Source organism: Agelaius tricolor, unplaced genomic scaffold, assembly GCF_023055355.1.
Source record: "Agelaius tricolor isolate 1412-34295 unplaced genomic scaffold, bAgeTri1.0.p SCAF_20, whole genome shotgun sequence".
Lineage (NCBI taxonomy): Eukaryota > Metazoa > Chordata > Aves > Passeriformes > Icteridae > Agelaius > Agelaius tricolor.
Window position 1 is genome coordinate 2,588,016 of NW_027269280.1, and position 18,009 is coordinate 2,606,024.

General features: G+C 54.3%; 1 protein-coding gene across 3 annotated transcripts; it reads left to right on the forward strand.

Annotated features, from left to right (window-relative positions):
* The first annotated feature begins 3,125 nt into the window (after nucleotides 1-3,125).
* On the forward strand, nucleotides 3,126-16,692 carry ABCB9 (ATP binding cassette subfamily B member 9). 3 transcript variants are annotated; one of them, XM_071445022.1, is made up of 12 exons: nucleotides 3,126-3,236; nucleotides 4,711-5,401; nucleotides 5,738-5,852; nucleotides 6,305-6,435; nucleotides 7,487-7,692; nucleotides 8,070-8,267; nucleotides 9,841-9,969; nucleotides 11,111-11,299; nucleotides 11,842-12,015; nucleotides 13,408-13,567; nucleotides 13,657-13,793; nucleotides 14,885-16,692. In XM_071445022.1, exons 2-12 carry the CDS (start codon nucleotides 4,789-4,791, stop codon nucleotides 15,236-15,238), a joined length of 2,406 nt encoding a protein of 801 aa, XP_071301123.1. In that variant the 5' UTR covers nucleotides 3,126-3,236; nucleotides 4,711-4,788; the 3' UTR covers nucleotides 15,239-16,692. The 3 variants fall into 3 exon arrangements, with proteins under 3 accessions (XP_071301123.1, XP_071301125.1, XP_071301124.1); XM_071445024.1 differs by having other exon boundaries at nucleotides 3,146-3,236; nucleotides 4,714-5,401; XM_071445023.1 differs by lacking the exon at nucleotides 3,126-3,236 and adding an exon at nucleotides 3,562-3,928.
* Nucleotides 16,693-18,009: the final 1,317 nt, after the last annotated feature.

Sequence of the window (18,009 nt, forward strand, 5' to 3'; positions counted from 1 at the left end):
ACGTGGTGAAGGAGATTGTAAGTCTTGTGGTGCCTTGAAATCATTTTGCAGCTAAGTCCAAGCCTGGCCTGAGAGGAGAGGTGGCACCTCAGAGTGTGCCAAGGGCAGCAGGAGCAGAGCTGGACCCTCTGGGCCAGCACCACAGGGGAGCTGCTGGTGGTGCTGCTCAGAGGTGGGTGATGAAATACGAGGGACTGACTTGCTCCATCAGGCTAATGAGAGCTGTGTCCCAGCCTGCCCAGCTCCCTGCCTTGTAATCTGCATCTCAAATCAGCCAAGGGAGTCAGTCCCTCCTTAGGCAGGGACAAGAAGCCTTCAGGGAGATGCTGTGTAACTGCAAAGGTTTAAAGTAGCCCTGCTCCAAAATATGAGGAGGTTTGGGCTACCATGAGGAGTAGTGGCCCAGTGGGCAGGGAGATGGGCCTGGGGAGCAAAGTCAGCATGCAGCTTCTGACTGTCTCTGACATGCTGGGTGACCTTGGGCAGCTCATTTTGTCTCTCTAGTCCTTGATTCCCTCACTTGAAAAATGACCTCAGTGTCCCCTGTGAAATGCCTGGTGAGCTGTGTGCCAAAAAACTACAGAAAAGGCTCAAGTGCTTTGTTTGCTCAGTCATTTCTTACACTCAGGGTTGTGTGGTTCTCTCTGATCTCACCTGGACTGTGGTTGTTCTTGCCAGGGAACGACAGGAGGAATATGGGACAGGAGGGAGGAGGGCCTGGGAACTGGATATGTAGGATCTGATCCCTTTGGCAGCTCAGGTTCACTAGCTCAGCTCCCCTTCTGTGAAATGGAGCTGCAGATCCTGGCACAAGGCAGTGAGAGCTGTCCTGTCCCTGAGGGAGCCTCTGCTGTTGGGATCACTGGCTCTCTCCTGCATCCAGGCAGGGGTTGGGGCTGTAATTAACAGGAGGTGATAAAGCTTCCCTGGGCTCTGTGGCACTCCAGCCTAGATCCCCTTCTGCCCTCTACTGACTGGCAGCTCTGAGCTCGGCCGTGGAATTACAGTTTCACACTGCAAGGTCTCCTGCTGGTTTGGGTGGTGAGAACAAGGCTGGGAAGTCCCTGCTGAGTCCCTCCCTTGCCCCAGGTGCATTCAGCTGTGACACTGCCAGCTCTCACTCCCTCTCAGCCTCTCTTACAAGGAAGGACCGTGGGAGCTGGGCCTGCTCAGTCTGGAGAAGACTGAGAGGGGATCTCATCAACCCACAGAAATATCTCTGAGGGGTGTCAGGTGATTGTGCCAGGCTCTTCTCAGTGGTGCCCAATGACAGAATGAAGAGGAATGGCCATAAACTAAACCACAAGAAGTTCCACCTCAATGTGAGGAAGAGCTTCTCTCCTTTAAAGTGCCAGAGCACTAGAACTGCCCAGGGGGGCCGTGGATTGTCCCTCTGTGGAGACATTCCAAAGCCACCTGGACACATTCCTGTGTCACCTGCTCCAGGTGACCCTGCCTGGACACGGGGTTAGCCTGGACGATCTCCAGAGCTAAGGATTCCAACCCTAAGGATTCTGGGATTCTGGGATTCACAGAGCTTGTGTCAGAGCTGAGCTGGTGTCTGAGTGACCCCTGGAAGCCCAACCCCTCCTTTCTCCTGGCAGGTGATCTCCAACATGACCACGGCCTGCAAGCGCGAGCGCAAGGGCGCCAAAAGGAAAACTCGGGGCCTGCCCTCTCTGGCCTTCAAGGTGGAAGACAACGTGTTTGGGGGCAGCCCTGCCAGCTCCCTGAAGAAGCTGAAGAAGGGCCAGTTTGTTTCGTTCCAGATTGAGACGGTGCTGCCCCCCGAGCAGAGCATGACCGGCGGGAAGAAGCCCAGTTAACCCTGGGTGTGCCGGGGTCCTGCGGCGCCGGGGACAGCACCGACTGTCCCCAGGGTTTGTGGCCTGGCTGCATGGGAGTGCAGGGTGCAGACATGCCTGCTCTGTCCTGGGAGAAAGGAAGGGGACAGTTCAGACAAAGGGGTCTGTTCAGTCCCTTCCTGGTCCGGGTTTGCCCTTGGATCATCCCTCAGAGTGAGGGAGGTGGCACCGTCCTCGTTTAGGTGTGGCAGGGAGAGACTCGGTCCTGCCAAAAAGCTCCACCTTGACTGTGGCTTGGAAGTTGCCCTTTGGGAGGGATTGGGTGCAGAGCAAAGCCCAGGAGTGATCTGGGTGCAGGTGGAAGAGAAGCAGAAGCCAGACCTGGCTTAGCCACGGGCAATGTTTCCTGCAGCTTAAAAGTGTCCCTGCTGTGAGCCTGAGCCAGGAATAGTCACTCCAGGTCTGACTGTGTTCCTGGTGGATGTGGGAAGGGCTTGAAGTGAGAGATTTTTTTGTTTTGTTTTTTAATGGTTTGTTTTAAGCATTTACTAGCAGAAATAAAATCAACAACAGAATGTGGTATTTTTGGTTTTGGTTATCCAGGCAGAGAAAAATGAATTTGTCTTTTGTAATGTCACCATTCTGTTTTCTCCAGAAATGGTGCAAACTCCAGGAATCCTGACATCTGTGCCTGTGCTAGTGAGGGTCACAGGGGTGTTTTTAAGCCCAGCACTCCAAAAACACCTGGAAATTTTGGGATAATGATGCTGCCTCTCTGACATGTGTATAGCCCACCTGGATGCATGGGTGCTGTCCAGGAAAGAGCCTGAGCTCTTCCATTCCTTAAGAGTTGGAGTGGGAGGTGAAGGGGAAAATAATTTACAAGCTGGATTTCTTGGAAATGGATTTCTCTGTGTTAGGGGTTAATTAAACCCTTGTCAAGTCTCTCTTGAGGGGTTAATTAAACCCACTGAGCCCCTGTTTAAGGATTAATTTAAAATATTATTTCGAGCTCTTTTCCCGGTTGCTTTTTGAGCCAACTCCTGTGTTGTATTTTCCCTCTCTACTGCAAAAATGACATAAAACCAATAAAATAATTTTAAAAATTTAAAAACATGTATATTTAGGGAGTATAAAAATACCTTCTGAGGCGGGGAAAATTCCGGGGCTGCCTTTGCCGCGGCAGGGCGGGGTTTACAGGGGCAGGGCGGAGCGGGGGGACCGAGGACCCCCAAATTCGGGGTTCGAGGGGGGGTCCCCGGTGCCGCTTCTCGGTCCGACCCTGGGCGGGGCCGGGCGCGCGCCGCAGGAGAGGGCGGGGCCTGGGGCGGGGCCACGGCAGAGCCACGCCCAGCACCGACCTTGTTCCCGGGACGCGCCGCCGCCGCCGGTCGGAGCGGGCTGATCCTGCCGATCCCCGACCCGCCGCCGGTAAGAGCCGTCCGGGCGGGCCGGGGCTGAGCTGCTCGGAAGGGGGAGCCGTGTGTGGGGGTCCGGCCGGGCTATGGCGGGCTCGGCCCTTCCCGGGTGTCTCCCCCGCCTCGGGACGTTCTCCTGCGCGGGGAAGGCGGGATGCGAGTGCGGACCTTGGGCGGCTCCAGCTCGGCGGCTGGGGTCACTGCTGCGGGTGGCGGGGAGCTGCGGTGGCTGCTTCCTACTCCTCTTCCTCCTCCTCCTCCTCCGTGGGCCGGATCCGCGCAGCTTTGCAGCGGATGGCAGCAGCGAGCACCCTGGGAAGCGTGTGCTGCTCCTCCCTGGCACCGCTGCTCTGCTTTGCGTCCATCCCTCCTTCCCCACCCACCCCGTAAACCCCCGTGCTTTCCCAAATTGCAGCCTCCGCCCTGTTTACTCCGCTTTTTAGTGTTTTATCCCATTTACCCCACCACCGAGCGGCTCTCGCCCAAGGGCACAGCTTGCCCGGTGCCGAGGCTGCCCTTGGTCCCGGTGCTTTGGTTTTGGGGCGCTGCGGTCTCACAGGCCGGAGTGTGGCCGGCACATGGCCCCCTTAGCGCGGTGCCTTCCGCACTGTGCACCGTCACTAGCTGCTGACCCAGCACAAATTTCGGGATCCGCCACCTCCCTCTTGCCAACGCGTGGCTCCTCAGGGCATGGCACCGGAGCAGGTGAGCGGCTCGCTCGGCTTAGGGCAGGTCGAGCTTTCCGCCCTTTGCCGGCTCCGTTCAGAGCCCGCCCCAGCATCGCTGCTGCCGGACAGACCGGGCGGCAGCGAGGGCAGCGTCCAGCCCGCCCCGGAGCCTTCCTCTCCCGCGGGACGCAGCCGTGGAATTCCAATCCCTTTTTAATTTCCTCTCGGGATTTTTGTTGTGTCATTGAACTGCACGCTGACTGCACAGCGGGTTCAGTGGGCTACCCCGAATTAATATCCAGGAGGGCAGGGGACAGTAAGGTGTGGCAAGCTGCGGTACATATGGTTTAGTCTTATTTTGATGAGGGGGATCCGTTATAGAGCTGAGCTGCTCCCTGTCTGCTTTCCTACGGTTTTGGCTGCTTGGTTTCAGCTTTGTCCTGGGAAGGGTGGGCAGGGACTCTGGGATCATGACTGTCCAAGTTTAACACCTCCACGGCTCCGTAGCACAGGACACGTGGCTGCACGGATGTGATGGCAGCACCCAGCAGCGGCCACAGCCAGATTCCCATCGGGATGTGCAGATTTCTGCTTTGGGATTCAGGATGGGTGAAGGCATCCGGGAGGAGAGTTTGTCTTCTTTTGTGCTGCTCATTTAATGAAATACAGTGTGCAGCAGGGGGGAGGGAGGTGCAGATAGTGGTGTCTGCGGTCAGGATGGGTTGGTGGGGAGCTGGCACAGTTGTCCCCCGTGTCCTTCCCTTTCCCTTTACCTCCTCTCTGAGGTAAATAACCCCGTCCCCCTCTCTCACCCCGCAGCAGAGGCCGACATGAGCACGTCCTTGCTGTGCTAGGGCTGCCCCTCCCCACGTCAGAGCCCCCAGCCCGGTGGCGAGGATGCGGGCCTGGAAGGCGGTGGCCAGCACGCTGGCGCTCAGCGGGGCCGATGTCGTGGTCACCACGCTGCTCTACACACACGGCCAGGGCGGCCGGAACGTCCTGCAGGACCTGCGGCACTTCAACATCTTCAACTCGCTGCTGGACATCTGGGGGGGCTGCCTGTACCGCAGCTGCGTGCTGCTGGGCGCCGCCATCGGCGTGGCCACCAACACGGCCTACGGCCCCCGGCGCCTCCGGGCCTCGCGCACCTTCATCGCCGTCGTCTGCCTCCTCATGGGCATCTACATGATGGTGAAGCTGCTGCTCTACTCGGAGGTGCGGAAGACCATCAGGGACCCCTGGTTCTGGGGGCTCTTTGCCTGGACCTACGTGGCACTGGCGGCCACCTTCGGGCTGTGGCAGCTGCTGGCCTGTGTCACCTCATCCCGCGAGGCGCTGGGGCCCAGCTCCGAGTCCCGCGCCGAGGTGGAGGAGAGCTGTGACGGGGGCACCCCAAGGGACAAGAGGGAGGAGGCAGCAGGTCCCACCATCCATAAACTGCTGTCCTACACCAAGCCAGATGCCTTCTTCCTGGGCATCGCCTCCTTCTTCCTCCTTGTGGCTGCTTTGGGTGAGTGAAGGGACCAGGCAGGCCGTGGTGTGCTCCCATCCCCACCAGGAGGGATGGAGGAGCCGTGGTCATGGGGCATGGAAGCACCCTAGAACTGCTTTTTTGGGGGTGCTGGGTGGCACGTGCTGCATGGGGTGGGTGAAAAATGCTATGAGGAAACACCAAATGCAGGAGGGGATAAAATATTCTGGGAGTGCAACGTCCCCATTGTGTGATGGCCGAGTATCTCTGGGGTGGGGATGGGGTTGTCCACAGTCTGTCATAGTTGGGATTACAGATCCTGTGCCAATCCCATGCAGTGGGGCTGAACCTCCATGTCCTGTGCTTGTCCTGCAGGAGAGACCTTCCTGCCCTACTACACAGGGCTGGCCATCGATGGCATTGTGGTGCAGAAGAGCATGGATCGCTTCTCCACGGCAGTGCTGGTCATGTCGCTGCTCGCCATAGGAAGGTAATGCAGGGGCTGGATCTGGCCCTGGAAAGGAGTTTGGGGTTTTCCCACAGGAATTCGTGGTGATGGTGGGCACAGGCACCCACTGCACCAGTTTGGTGCCAGGCCCCAGGGACGTGCTGTGAATTCTCTGCACAGAGAGGCCATGGCTGGCAGTCACAAGGCCTTTGTGAGGCCCTTTGTGTCCATCTGCTGGAGATGGGGGAGCAGGAATGGACACAGGGAATGGGTTCCCTGGGGAGTGCTGTTCCAGCAGCACTGCCTTCCTTCCCAAAACTTGTGACTACCACGGTTAGGACCAACCACCACTGTGCTGGTGGCACCCAGGAGAGGTGTGGGCTGGTGATAAGTGGTGTCAGCACTGCCCAGGCCCTTGGCCAGGCGTGGGGGTGTTGGTGTGGCTGAGAGGGTTTCGTGTCCATGGCTCTATAACGTTTCTTATCTGCAATTAGCTCATTTGCCGCAGGTATCCGGGGCGGCGTTTTTACGCTCATCTTTGCCCGGCTGAACATCCGCCTTCGGAACTGCCTCTTCAGGTCCCTGGTGTCTCAGGAGATGAGTTTTTTTGATGAGAATCGCACAGGTTGGTTCCTCTCTCCCCTGGATTCGCTCTAACCTCTCTGTCCCATCCCAGATTTTTTCCCCTTGGCTTGCTCTACTGTCATACAGCAGACTGGGGGCAGCCAGAGGCAGCAGCCACTGCTCGTGGTTAGAAATAGAGGCTGAAAGTTCTTCCTTTTCTGTTGCCTCCCACCGTGGGGATGTCCCATTGCCACCCATCAGCCTGGCATCCAGAAGTCCCACCCCCAAAACTCCCATTTCCTTCCTCCCATCAGTGCCTATTGGTGGGCTGCTCTCCAGCTCTGCTCCTGTCCCTGAAACCTCGGATGTGTGAGGTTTGCTGGGTGTGCTTGTTGCTTTCCCTGCTTCCAGTTCAGTCCTGTCCCAGTCCCAGGCCTTGTGTGCCACTCTGGTGTAACTTGCACACATTTAATTTTGTCTCAGTGGTATTTTTAGTTTTGAGGCTGTTGCTGTATTTAGCAGTCACTGCACAGTGCCTTGGTAGCTGAGGGCAGCAGAGATGTTACTGGAAGTGGGATACAGATAACCCTGGACTTGCACAAAAGCATGGGAATTCAGCTGGACTTAAACACAGGCCAAGGATTCAGGAGCTCAGGGTGATGTTTGCTGGCTGTAACACTCAGCTCCACCAAAAGGCACCGCCAGAGCTTCATCACTCAGTTGCTGTCCCATGTCCTCAGGTCCCTCAGGCCAGCTCCAGGCTGTGGACTGTGTGTGGCCTGTGGGCTGCCCTCCAGCACAGGATGCTGCCACAGATGTCACAGTCCCCTTTGCTGTCCTACAGCCACCCTTGGTGACCCAGGGATGTAGCTTGTGCCTTCAGGTGCCACCTCCTGCTCCTCGTGCATGCAGCAGTCCAAGCTCCTCTGTTTTGCTCTGCATCCACAGCAGTGGAGAGTTGCCCCCCTTTCCACGCCACCCTTCAGACCCGCAGCTGGTTGGATGGGGAGCTCCATCTGGCCCCTGGCATGGGATGTGGGACACAGTTAGGCAGTGACCTGCAGTGGTGACACATCCCTGCTCTCCCCTTCCCTGACCCCTCGTTGCTGCAGGGGACGTCATCTCCCGCCTGACGTCGGACACGACCATCGTGAGCGACCTGGTCTCCCAGAACATCAACATCTTCCTGCGCAACGTGGTGAAGGCCACGGGCGTCATCTTCTTCATGTTCAGCCTCTCCTGGAAGCTCTCCCTCGTCACCTTCATGGGCTTCCCCATCATCATGCTGGTGTCTGATGTCTATGGGAAGTACTACCAGGTAGGCAGGAGCAGCTGGCATTGCCACAGTGTCTCTCTGTGAAGCCCTCAGGGAGCTTGAGGGTGCTCTTGGAGCCGGTGGGAGTGATGCTGGAGTGTTTTGCTGCCAGCAGTGGGGGCAGGAAGGTGACGTTAAACCTGTGTGGGCAGACTGGGCTCTTACCTTGCTTCGTGCTCAGGACTGGAAGCATCTCAGGTCTGATAGAAGAGGTGGCTGGGCTGTGGAATGTCCCGTATGCATCTGCCTGTCCTTGTGCCATCTCTCCTCTCTGTTTGGAGTCACCTGGTGGGGCCCCAGAGCCCAGGGCGAGCGGGGAGATGTGCCACAGGCAGCCTGGCACTCGCTGAGCTCCCTCTGCCTCCCCCTGCTCCCTGCAGAAGCTCTCCAAGGATGTGCAGAGCGCTCTGGCCAAGGCCAACAACACGGCTGAGGAGACCATCTCGGCCATGAAAACCGTCCGCAGCTTCGCCAACGAGGAGACAGAGGCCAACGTGTACTGGCAGAAGCTGCAGCAGGTGTACAAGCTCAACAAGCGGGAGGCCATGGCTTACACCTACTATGTCTGGTCCAGTGGGGTAGGTGAATGGCCCTGGGGCTTCCCTGCGTGGGGCTGGGATGGGCAGGGGGGTCTCTCCATGTCCCAAAGCACACCTGGTTCTCCTCTGCTCCCAGGGAACTCTGTGGGGTGAGCCCAGCCCTGCTTTCTGCTGCTGGTGATCCCCGGGCTCTCGATCATTTGTTATTTTTATCCATCAAAATGGATGGATAAAAATACACTCCAAGGCAGCGGTGTGTCATTCCATGGAGCTGCCTGTTTTCCCTGCCTCCAGTTCACATGGGGCAATAATTGATAGGAGCTGCAGGTCGTGGAGCAGCCCTGGCTGCGTGGTGCTGCAGTGCCTGCCTGTGCCAGCTCCGTTCCGGGGCTCCGGCTGGGAACAGCCGTGGCGTTGGTTGAGCTTCTGCTCAGGAATGGAGATCTTCTGTGTGTGGGTGGGAGGCTGCTGGGCTTTGGCTTTGGGCTTTTTTCTTTTTTTTCCCCCCCTGCAAAATGCTTTTTCATCGTTTAACACCAGATGGTTTGGGATTTCTCCAGGGCAAAACCCTCACGCGAGGCTGCCCTCGTCTCTGCACGTTCAGGGATCGAGGCAGTCGCTGGTGAAGGGTCTGTGAGTTACGGTGCCTTCATGCAGCTGTGAGAGACTTCATGGCTTCCCAAGTCTGGAAACAAAATGGGAGCATTATTAGCATGGTTTCTGGGCTCCCAGGTGAAGCTGGAGCATGAGCTGGGTTGACGCTGGTCCTGACAAATCTAAGAAGGCAAAAGCCCTAAAAAACTGCTCCTGCAGGGCTCATGTAGAAAGAAGACAATGGATGTAGCTCAGCCCTGGTAGAGTCTTTCTTGGAGGGAATGCAGGAGCTTAAGGTCAGATCATGGCAGAGCTGTAGAGGAGGCATTTTTTCCTCCTGTATTTTTGTCTGTGTGAATTTACAACCTCCTCTGGTCCCACAGGGCACCAGGGCATTGCTGCTTTTTGGAGCACCTGGGCAGCATGGAACAAAACCAGCTGAATAAAAGGGGCTGGTATTTTTGTCACATCAGAGCTGATCTGTCTCCTTTCTAGAGTAGGTGGTACCCCCCACAGACTTCAGGTGACAGCTGGGGTTATGCTTCAGGGACTTGTACAGGCAAGGAGGATATTCTGCATTAACTCCTGGCTTGATTTTGTGTTCTAAATTAAAATGTGTCACACTCGTATAAAGGAAAGTTTATTTTAGTGGTGAGGTGACTGCATGCCTTGGATAATTTGAACATAGATTATTATGCTTGAGGACCTCAGTCCAAGAGAGAAGTTCATGAGATGCTCTGTTATTTCAGATAAATTCTGCCTCCTTGGCTGCTGTCCCTGGGGACTTGTTTTGTTGAAAGATATCTGCCCAACTCCTTAAATCAGCCCATGTACTTGAGTTGTTTTTCTCATTTCCATGCTCGCTCCTAGGGCTGTCAGCTGCACTGTCAGGGATCCTCAGCTCAGGGCCCAAAGGATAAATGTCAGCACATGAAGTTTGGGCTGTTGTGTGAGTAATGACAAATGCACCAAATATCCATTTGTCCTTGCTGATTCTGGGCTGTTTTCTTGCTTTCAGCTGACCCTGCTGGTGGTCCAGGTCAGCATCCTTTACTATGGAGGGCACCTCGTGATCTCTGGGCAAATGACGAGTGGAAACCTGATATCCTTCATCATTTATGAGTTTGTCCTGGGGGACTGCATGGAGGTGAGTTAGTTTTAGCAGGGAACCCCAGAATGGGTTGGGTTGGAAGGGACCTTAAAGCCCATCTCTTTCCAGCTCCCTGCCATGGTCAGGGACACCTTCCACACCTTCCCAGGTTTCTCCACGCCTCATTCAACCCGGCCTTGGACACTTCCATGGGTGGGGCAGCCACAGCTTCTCTGGGCAACTTGTGCCAGGGCCTCCCCAAGCTCTGGGCTGCCCCTTCTATCTCCCAGAAGGTCCCAGGGCAGTTGCAGGGATAGATCCAGTGCTGACTTTCCCATGACTCATTTCTTTGGTGCTTTGGCACTGCCAGAGGGGGGATTCTCCCCTCTGCTCCCCATTCCTCCCCTGCTGTGGTCTCACAACCTTCGTGTTCCTGAAGCAGCTTGTCCCCCAAAAAGGCAGCTGGGAGCAGAGGGGTCAGGCTGGCCCTGCTGAAGGGCAGAGCCCTGGCTGCCTGCCAAGCACATTTCCTGGCATGAAGAATGAAGGGATTACAAAGCTGCCTGTTAAATTTCAGGCTTCATTAAAAACTTAATTATATTACTTTTTTTTTCCCTTTCCCTGGAATAGGCTGCAAGCTGCTGCGTTGGCAGCGCATTAGCAAGATGGGATTGTGGGTGGGATGGTAGAGCCCACCCAGGGCTGCCTTCCCCTTGCAGAGGCATAAACTTGGCTAATCCAGGCAGGAATGATCCAGTCGAGGTTTCCTCACAGCCAAGTGTGGTTTTGGTGGTGCTTCAGCCTCTGTGCAGGGGCAGAGCAGAGCTGGAGGCAGCTTGCTTGGCTCTCACCATCTGCTCAGATCACTGCAGCCTCTGGTGGGGTTTCCAGGCTGTGGTTTTGGTGTGGATTTAGTTTGGTTTGGGGGGGTTTTCCCCCTCCTGGTGGGAGGGGCAGTTACAGTACAAACTGTTCTGCAGCTCTGGGTTTAATATTGAAAAACATCCTTCCCCTGGGCTGTCCATGTATCCCTTCCATACCCAACAGAGGAGGGAGAGTTTTCCTTCCCTGTGTCTGATGCCCACAGCCAATGTCAGGCGATGGGAGACTTGGGAATGCTTCAGCCATTCCCCTTTGGAGTGGCACTGCTGATTCCCCATCCCCTGGGAGGGTCTCACTGCTGCCTCTTCCCTTGCAGTCCATTGGCTCCGTGTACAGCGGCCTCATGCAGGGCGTGGGAGCTGCTGAGAAGGTTTTTGAGTTCATTGACCGCCAGCCCACCATGGTGCACGACGGCTCCCTGGCCCCGGATCGCGTGGAGGGCAAGGTGGAGTTCAGGAATGTCACCTTTTCCTACCGCACTCGCTCTGCCACCCAGGTCCTCCAGGTGAGCCCCGTGGGCACTGAGCGCTCCCAGCAGCACGTGCTGCTGCTCCATCCTGGCCAGGAGCAAAGCCCAGCCCGCAGGGAGTGTCAGCTGCCTGTCAGAGATGGGTAAGGGCAGGCTCAGCGCTTGCTGGAAAACAGATTAAAAGGAGCAGCGGGTGTTTAGGGCCGGCCTTCCTTACAAGGAATGAGATTTATTAATAAAACCCTTGTTCCCTGCTCAGGCATTAAACATGTCAGCGTGGCACGGGGCCTTGTGCCAAGCTGCCTCTGACTGTTTCCACGGGAGAGGGGCTGGGATCATGAGACAGGGGGAAGCAGCAAAGAGGTCAGTTTGCTTTTTAGAGGGCCTGCTACATCAGCAGGCAAATCTGAAGCAATTTGGAGGCTTTTTGCTTCCTCAGAGCCAGGAGAAATGGCTGATGTGGCACATCACCAAGGCAGAGGGGCACTCTGGCCAGATTCTGGCTCCTTCTCTTGTGTAGTGCCCCAGGATGCTGAGAAAAGCCTGGACCTGAGCATGCTCTCCCATCCATGTTGCAGGACGTGTCCTTCACCCTGCACCCTGGCAAAGTGACAGCGCTGGTGGGCCCTTCAGGGAGTGGGAAGAGCTCCTGTGTCAACATCCTGGAGAACTTCTACCCCCTGCAGGACGGGCAGGTGCTGCTGGATGGGCGTCCCATTAACATGTACGATCACAAGTACCTGCACTCCGTGGTACGAGCGACTGATACCTGTATTCTGCTTGGGATACCTGTGCTCTGCTTGGCCCACTTGCCACCTGCAGGGCTCTGAGGGGATGCATGGCACTGCTGCACGTTGCTTTGGGTTTGATCTGGCAGCTCCAGAAATGTCCAGAAAGCTGGAGGCTGGAAGTGGTCCAAGAAATGAATTTGGATAATTTGTGGGGGTGGAAAGGAAGGGGATGGAGGGCGGTTTCAAGGGGAAGGGGAAGCCTTCCAAAAACAGAACAAAAAACATCTTTTGTTTGGTATTTTTTGGCCAACACAGTAGAGATATGTTTTTGGCTGTTGGATTAATTATCATCTAAATTGGGTTTGGAAAAAGAGTTTTGTATTCCTCCAGCAATTTCTGCGTTAAGATCTTAGAGTAATTCTCAGCTAATGGGGAGTTAAACCTCTCAGGATCCTGGCAGCAGCTGGAGCACCAGAAGGGCTCGTGCTTTGCCTAGGAGAGGGGTCTGGGCCCCTCAGCTCTCATCTGTGTGTCAGCACAGATCAGCCTTCATCTCTGCAAGTAACTGCCTCCTTTGTTTGCCCCCAGAGCAAATGGCCTCAGCAGTCAGCAGGAAAACCTGAAAACAATTGATCAGAGACAGGCTGGAAAGGCAAAGTCACTGTGACTAATTTACATTCCCTGCCCGTACAGAGCGAAAATCAAAGGCCAAGCAAATCTTTCAGTTTAGAAAGCCTGGTGTGGTGTTAGGGGCATGGGGAGAAATCAATTAAATTATGACCGTGTCTCCCTGGCTCTCTCCTGCACAATTCTGAGTTATAGTTTGAAAGGTTTGATTTATTCCAATATCAAGGGTTTGATAAAGCAGCTGAATGTGGCAGTGAACAGCCATGGCTGGAAGGCAGGACAGGGAGACTGTTGCTAAGCAATTAAGGAATTGCAGCAGTTACCTCCCTAACTTGCTTATTTGGGATTAAAAGATGCAAGAGGGCTCATTCACACGGCCCAAGTGTGACTACTGGCCTTGAAAGGAAAATCAGCAAGGGCCTGGGAGAGGGTCTCTCCAGAAACTGGTTTTTCATTCTGGGAAGAGCAAACAGTGATGGGAATAACAGATCTGGAGCAAAACCACAGCAGGCTTTAGGAGGGGGAAGCCCATCTCAGATGCCAACGTGCCAGCATTGCATCAGGTTTCTTCCCTGCAAAGTGGCTTTCCAGCAGAAGGTGCAAACTGGGCATGCTGACATTGGCATCCTCACTGGAAGCTCACCTTGAGCACTTCTCTATCTTGGTTAATGACATTTCTATATCTTGATCTCAGTCCTTACTCAGCAGGAACAAATATCAATGGTCAGAGAAATCATGCAGTGCATCTTCTGCTCCTGACCCCCGCTCTCCCTTTGCTTCCTGCAGATCTCCCTGGTGAGCCAGGAGCCCGTGCTGTTTGCCCGCTCTATTGCAGACAATATTTCCTATGGCTTGGCCTCAGCCTCCTTCGAGTCTGTGGTCCAGGCTGCCCAGAAGGCCAACGCCCACAACTTCATCACCGAGCTGCAGGACGGCTACCACACAGGTACCACCCGCTGCTGGGGCTGCCAGCTGCACGCCCTGCCAGCTCTGGGTTTCCATTTTGACCCCTTCCTCTCTCCCTTGACCCAACAGAGGCAGGGGAAAAAGGAGCTCAGCTGTCAGGGGGGCAGAAGCAGAGAGTGGCGATTGCCAGGGCCTTGATCCGAGCCCCTCCCATCCTCATCCTGGACGAAGCCACGAGCGCGCTGGATGCGGAGAGCGAGCACGCGGTGAGTGGGTGCCCTGGCTGCCTGGGACAAAGAGGGCTGGGAGGGTGCCCTGGCTGCCTGGGACAAAGAGGGCTGGGAGGACAGACTGTGGCCTCAGTTTCCAGCCAGTGGACAAACTTATTCTTGATACAGTGCTATCAATTTGCTTGAGTAAAGCAAATTCCGTAGCAGGAATTTGATTCCAATGCTCTTGTAGCCACCAGGAAAGGAATATTTCCATGCTCACAGCAGCCAATGCCTGACAAACCTGATGAGGGAGGGATCTTTTTCAATGTGGAAGGTGTTAATTGGCATACAGAGAGTCTGTGCAGCCTTTTAGGACAGGATACAGAGGAAGACCTATAAAATGGTGCTGCAGCAAGGAGAGTAGGAGTGCCTGAGCTCAGATCCCAGCCAAGGCACCAAGGAAGTCACACTTGCAGGAAAAGCCTTGAGCATCCTGTGAACTGGTTTATCTGTCTGGAAGTTTGGCCTCCCTGATGCAATGACATGAGGGAAAGGCTGTTCAAGGATGGGATTTGAGGATGTGCCTGCAATCCCAGAGGACAAATCCTGCTGGGGCAGCACAAGTACCTGACCTTGGAGCAGCTTGCTGCCTCACAGGTCCTCAGTCACGGGTGTGGTACCTGATGCCAGCCCAGAGCTGGTTTTGGCTACCCAGGGGTGTCAATGTGACATGTGCCTCATGGCCACCTGCCTGCCTTTAGACGTCAGTGCTATTGTCTCTTGACTGGAGAAAAACCTTCTCTTGCCTTGCCTTGATACACTGAGGAAAAAATTCTGCTTTTCTGAACAGCTGCATTCACCAGGTATTGGCTTCCTGCAGTCTCTGCCGGCACCACGTGGCCTCCAAATTTGGGGCCCAGCTGTAACAAGTCCCCATCTTGCAGGATCAGACCTGTGCTCGTAGCTCACCTGGCTGGACTGAGATGATCTTTGGGCTGCAGCCGGGAGCTGGGCTGGACATGCTGGTGCTGGTAGTGCTGCAGGGAGCAGAGCAGAACTCATCCCCTGTCCAGAGCTTTCTGGACAGAGACCACAAAGCTGCTGCTGTCCCAGGGGCCGGGCACTAACGCCTTTTCTCCCCGCAGATTCAGCAGGCGATTTACGGCGACTTGCAGAACCACACGGTGCTTGTCATAGCTCACAGGCTGAGCACTGTGGAGAGGGCACACAACATCATTGTGCTGGACAAGGGCCGCGTGGTGCAGCAGGGCTCGCACAAGGAGCTGATGGAAGAAGGAGGCCTTTATTCCAAGCTGGTGCAGAGACAGATCCTGGGGCTGGAGGGGGGCGGCACGGACAGTGGCCAGCCTGCAGCCCGGGGGGACGCGGCCAAGGCGCCCGGGGGGCTGGAGGAGGAGTTCAGGATAGACCATTCCCATTCCCTGCCGGCCGCGACCATGGCACAGGACGATTTCACCAACGCTGCCGCGCCCAAGTGAGGGCGGCCGGCGCTCGGACGCTCCCTGGGACATGGAGGTGGCAGAAAGAACAGCTGGGATATGGAGGTGGCAGAAAGAACAGCTGGGACATGGAGGTGGCAGAACGGCGCCGCTGGCTCGCCCCACGTCACACACCCTGCACACCCAAACACACACCATAGAGCTTCCTGCAGGACGCCTGCTGGCCAGCAAAACAGGGATTCACTCGAGGGAGCTGGGTCCTTAGCAATTCTCAGCATTTCTACTGGGTTTCTTTTCTTACTTCCAGTAACTCCTCTCGACTGGGACTTTTCTCCCATCGATCTGCATGTGTAACTGCTATTAACTGTAATGGATGTTAAATGCATGCGTGGGGGGGAAGGTTGAAAACCCCTCCAGGAATTTCAGGGGGTGGCTTTTGTGGCTGGATAGAAAAACTGACTGTAAAGCAAGGTCCTGCTCCCTCTGCCAATCTATGGGGTTAATCCAAAGTTGGCTGAAGCCTGTAGGGAGTTCCCTTTGGCTTTGGTGAAAACTGGATCACTCCCATGGAGCTGAAGGCCGGGAGAGTTTTGCACTGAGTGCCTGCAGGCTCAGGCTCTCAACCATTGCTGCTGAGCTTGAATTACGTAGTATCCATCCTTGCTGGGACAAGCCAGGGGACCGGGAGGCAGATGTTACTTTCTGATTTGCTCTTGGTGCTTGGTGGGTGTTTGTTTTTAAGGATGAAACGTTTTACCATAACTGGGTTAGGTTTTGGGGCTTGGGGTTTTTTTTTTTTGTTCGATTTGTTTGTAGTTTTTTTAATGTTATTTGTGTGCACTGTGCAATGTCTGTCTGGCTCCAGCATCCACTGAAAATTGGTCTGTTACTTCAGAATTTTTTTTAACTCACAACCCCGGTGCTGGTGTGAAAAAAAAAAAAAAACACTACTAAAGACAGGCAAAAAACACTAAAAGACAGCACTTTATAAATCCCACCAAAGCTTTGTTCAGCTTCAGGCCATGCTAGCGACTTCACTGCATGGGAAATCCGTTCTGTCACGTTCCTTGAAGTCCAGCTTCAGCTGCCTGAACTTTATAATGTGTTTCTTTGAATATAATTTATTTTAGTAAGAGGGATAGAAAGAAATGTGTTGCTCCTAGTCCTTTGGGGTAATGGCTCTGGCTTAGTAGTGTTATCCTGCTATAGATTGGTGAAAAATCCTGTGCAGCCAGGCAAGTGCTGTTTTAAAAATAGCATTTCTAGGGGAACACTGACTTCAGACTCTGCATAGTTAGGAAATTTTCTCAAGCACTTTAGCTCTCATGTTTTCTGATACTTGAATGCTGCTGCATTTTCCTTTCCAGCAGGTTTGCATTTTTGTTATTGGCAATGTTTTGTTTTCATTTAGTGATGTTTTACAAACTCTAAATTTAGTGTCCTTGAGGAGGGATGCTCAAAAAAAAAAATAAAATACTACCTCTGCCACTCAACATCGAGCTGCTCTGGTTGGGGGTGGTTTTTGCTTTCTGGGTTTTCAAGGTAACGTTCATCTGACACCACAGCTGAATGCAGCTGCTCCTGCACCTGTTCTGGGGAATGACAAGAGGAGCCCACAGAGAAGGAAGTATGTAAAACACTCCAGCATCTGATAATGGCTGTGAGCCCAGCAGTCAGGATAACTCATTTCCACCCCGATCCCGTTGGGTGTCAGTCTCCCAGGGAAGGACAGGCAGTCCAACCTGTTCTCAAAGCATGGTGCTTCCTGGCTGGAATCTTTTCAGCTGCTGGCTTTTGTGATATGATAACAATCTGTGCCCCAGAAGAAGAACAAGATCTCTTTTTGTTTTCCCTCCCTCCGCTTAGGGAACTTGTGTGGTGCTCTGAGCTCCTCAGTCACCCTTCAGTAAATGGCCAGGAGTTCCTGCTTGAGGAAAATTTGCTCTGTGGGTATGAGGAGGTTGGGAGTTCCACCCAATGCTGACAGGCAAGTGATTAATTCTGCATTTTCATCAGTACCTGGGAGCAGAATGGGGCCCCTGGTTCATAGAAGTGAAATTTATTTCTGCTTAATTAAAAACTGGGGGAAAACCCAAATTGAGCTGCCTGGGAACTAGGGAAGCCAACTCCCCCTGCAAAGTACTGGTAGCAAAATGATCATTTGTACATGAGATGCCAGGAAAGAGAATTTGATTGTGTCCTGTGCGTCCCTCCCAGGCATGACTGCAAAAAGGGAGCTGGAGGATGCAATTAGATTGGTTTTATTGCAAAAAAACTGCACTGAATTTCAGGAAGGGAACCCTGTTTCCCAAGGCTGCTGTGATGATAATCCCAGCATTGTATTCCCAGGTTAGGTCCAAACAGCTTCAACTGAAATGGCACTCCAGAAACAGCAGATTGTCTCTGCTGGTGGCACCAGTCCAAGCTGATAACAGGGCCTGACTTTGTTCATTGCCACAGGTGCTGAATTCTCTCTTCTGCATCCAGATAACTCAAGGCTACTTTTCCCCTGAGCCTCTCATCTTGTGGCTTGAACGGGCCCTTTTATTGTGCTGTTGGCATGTGACAAGTGGCACTGCTTTTGTGCTATAGCTGGGAGGCTTTTCTATACCCTGGAAGATGGGTGGGAGCTCCACACAGCACCAGGGATCCAGCAGAATTAATCTGATGCAGATCTTTTTGCCTGCATCAGCCCTGGGACTGTATAGAAAATCCTGCCTTTCTAAATCATTCCAACTACAGCTTCTTTTTGAAGTGAGAATCAGGGTCAGCTGTGCCCATTAGCCAGCCTGAGCCTGGCAGTAAAGCTG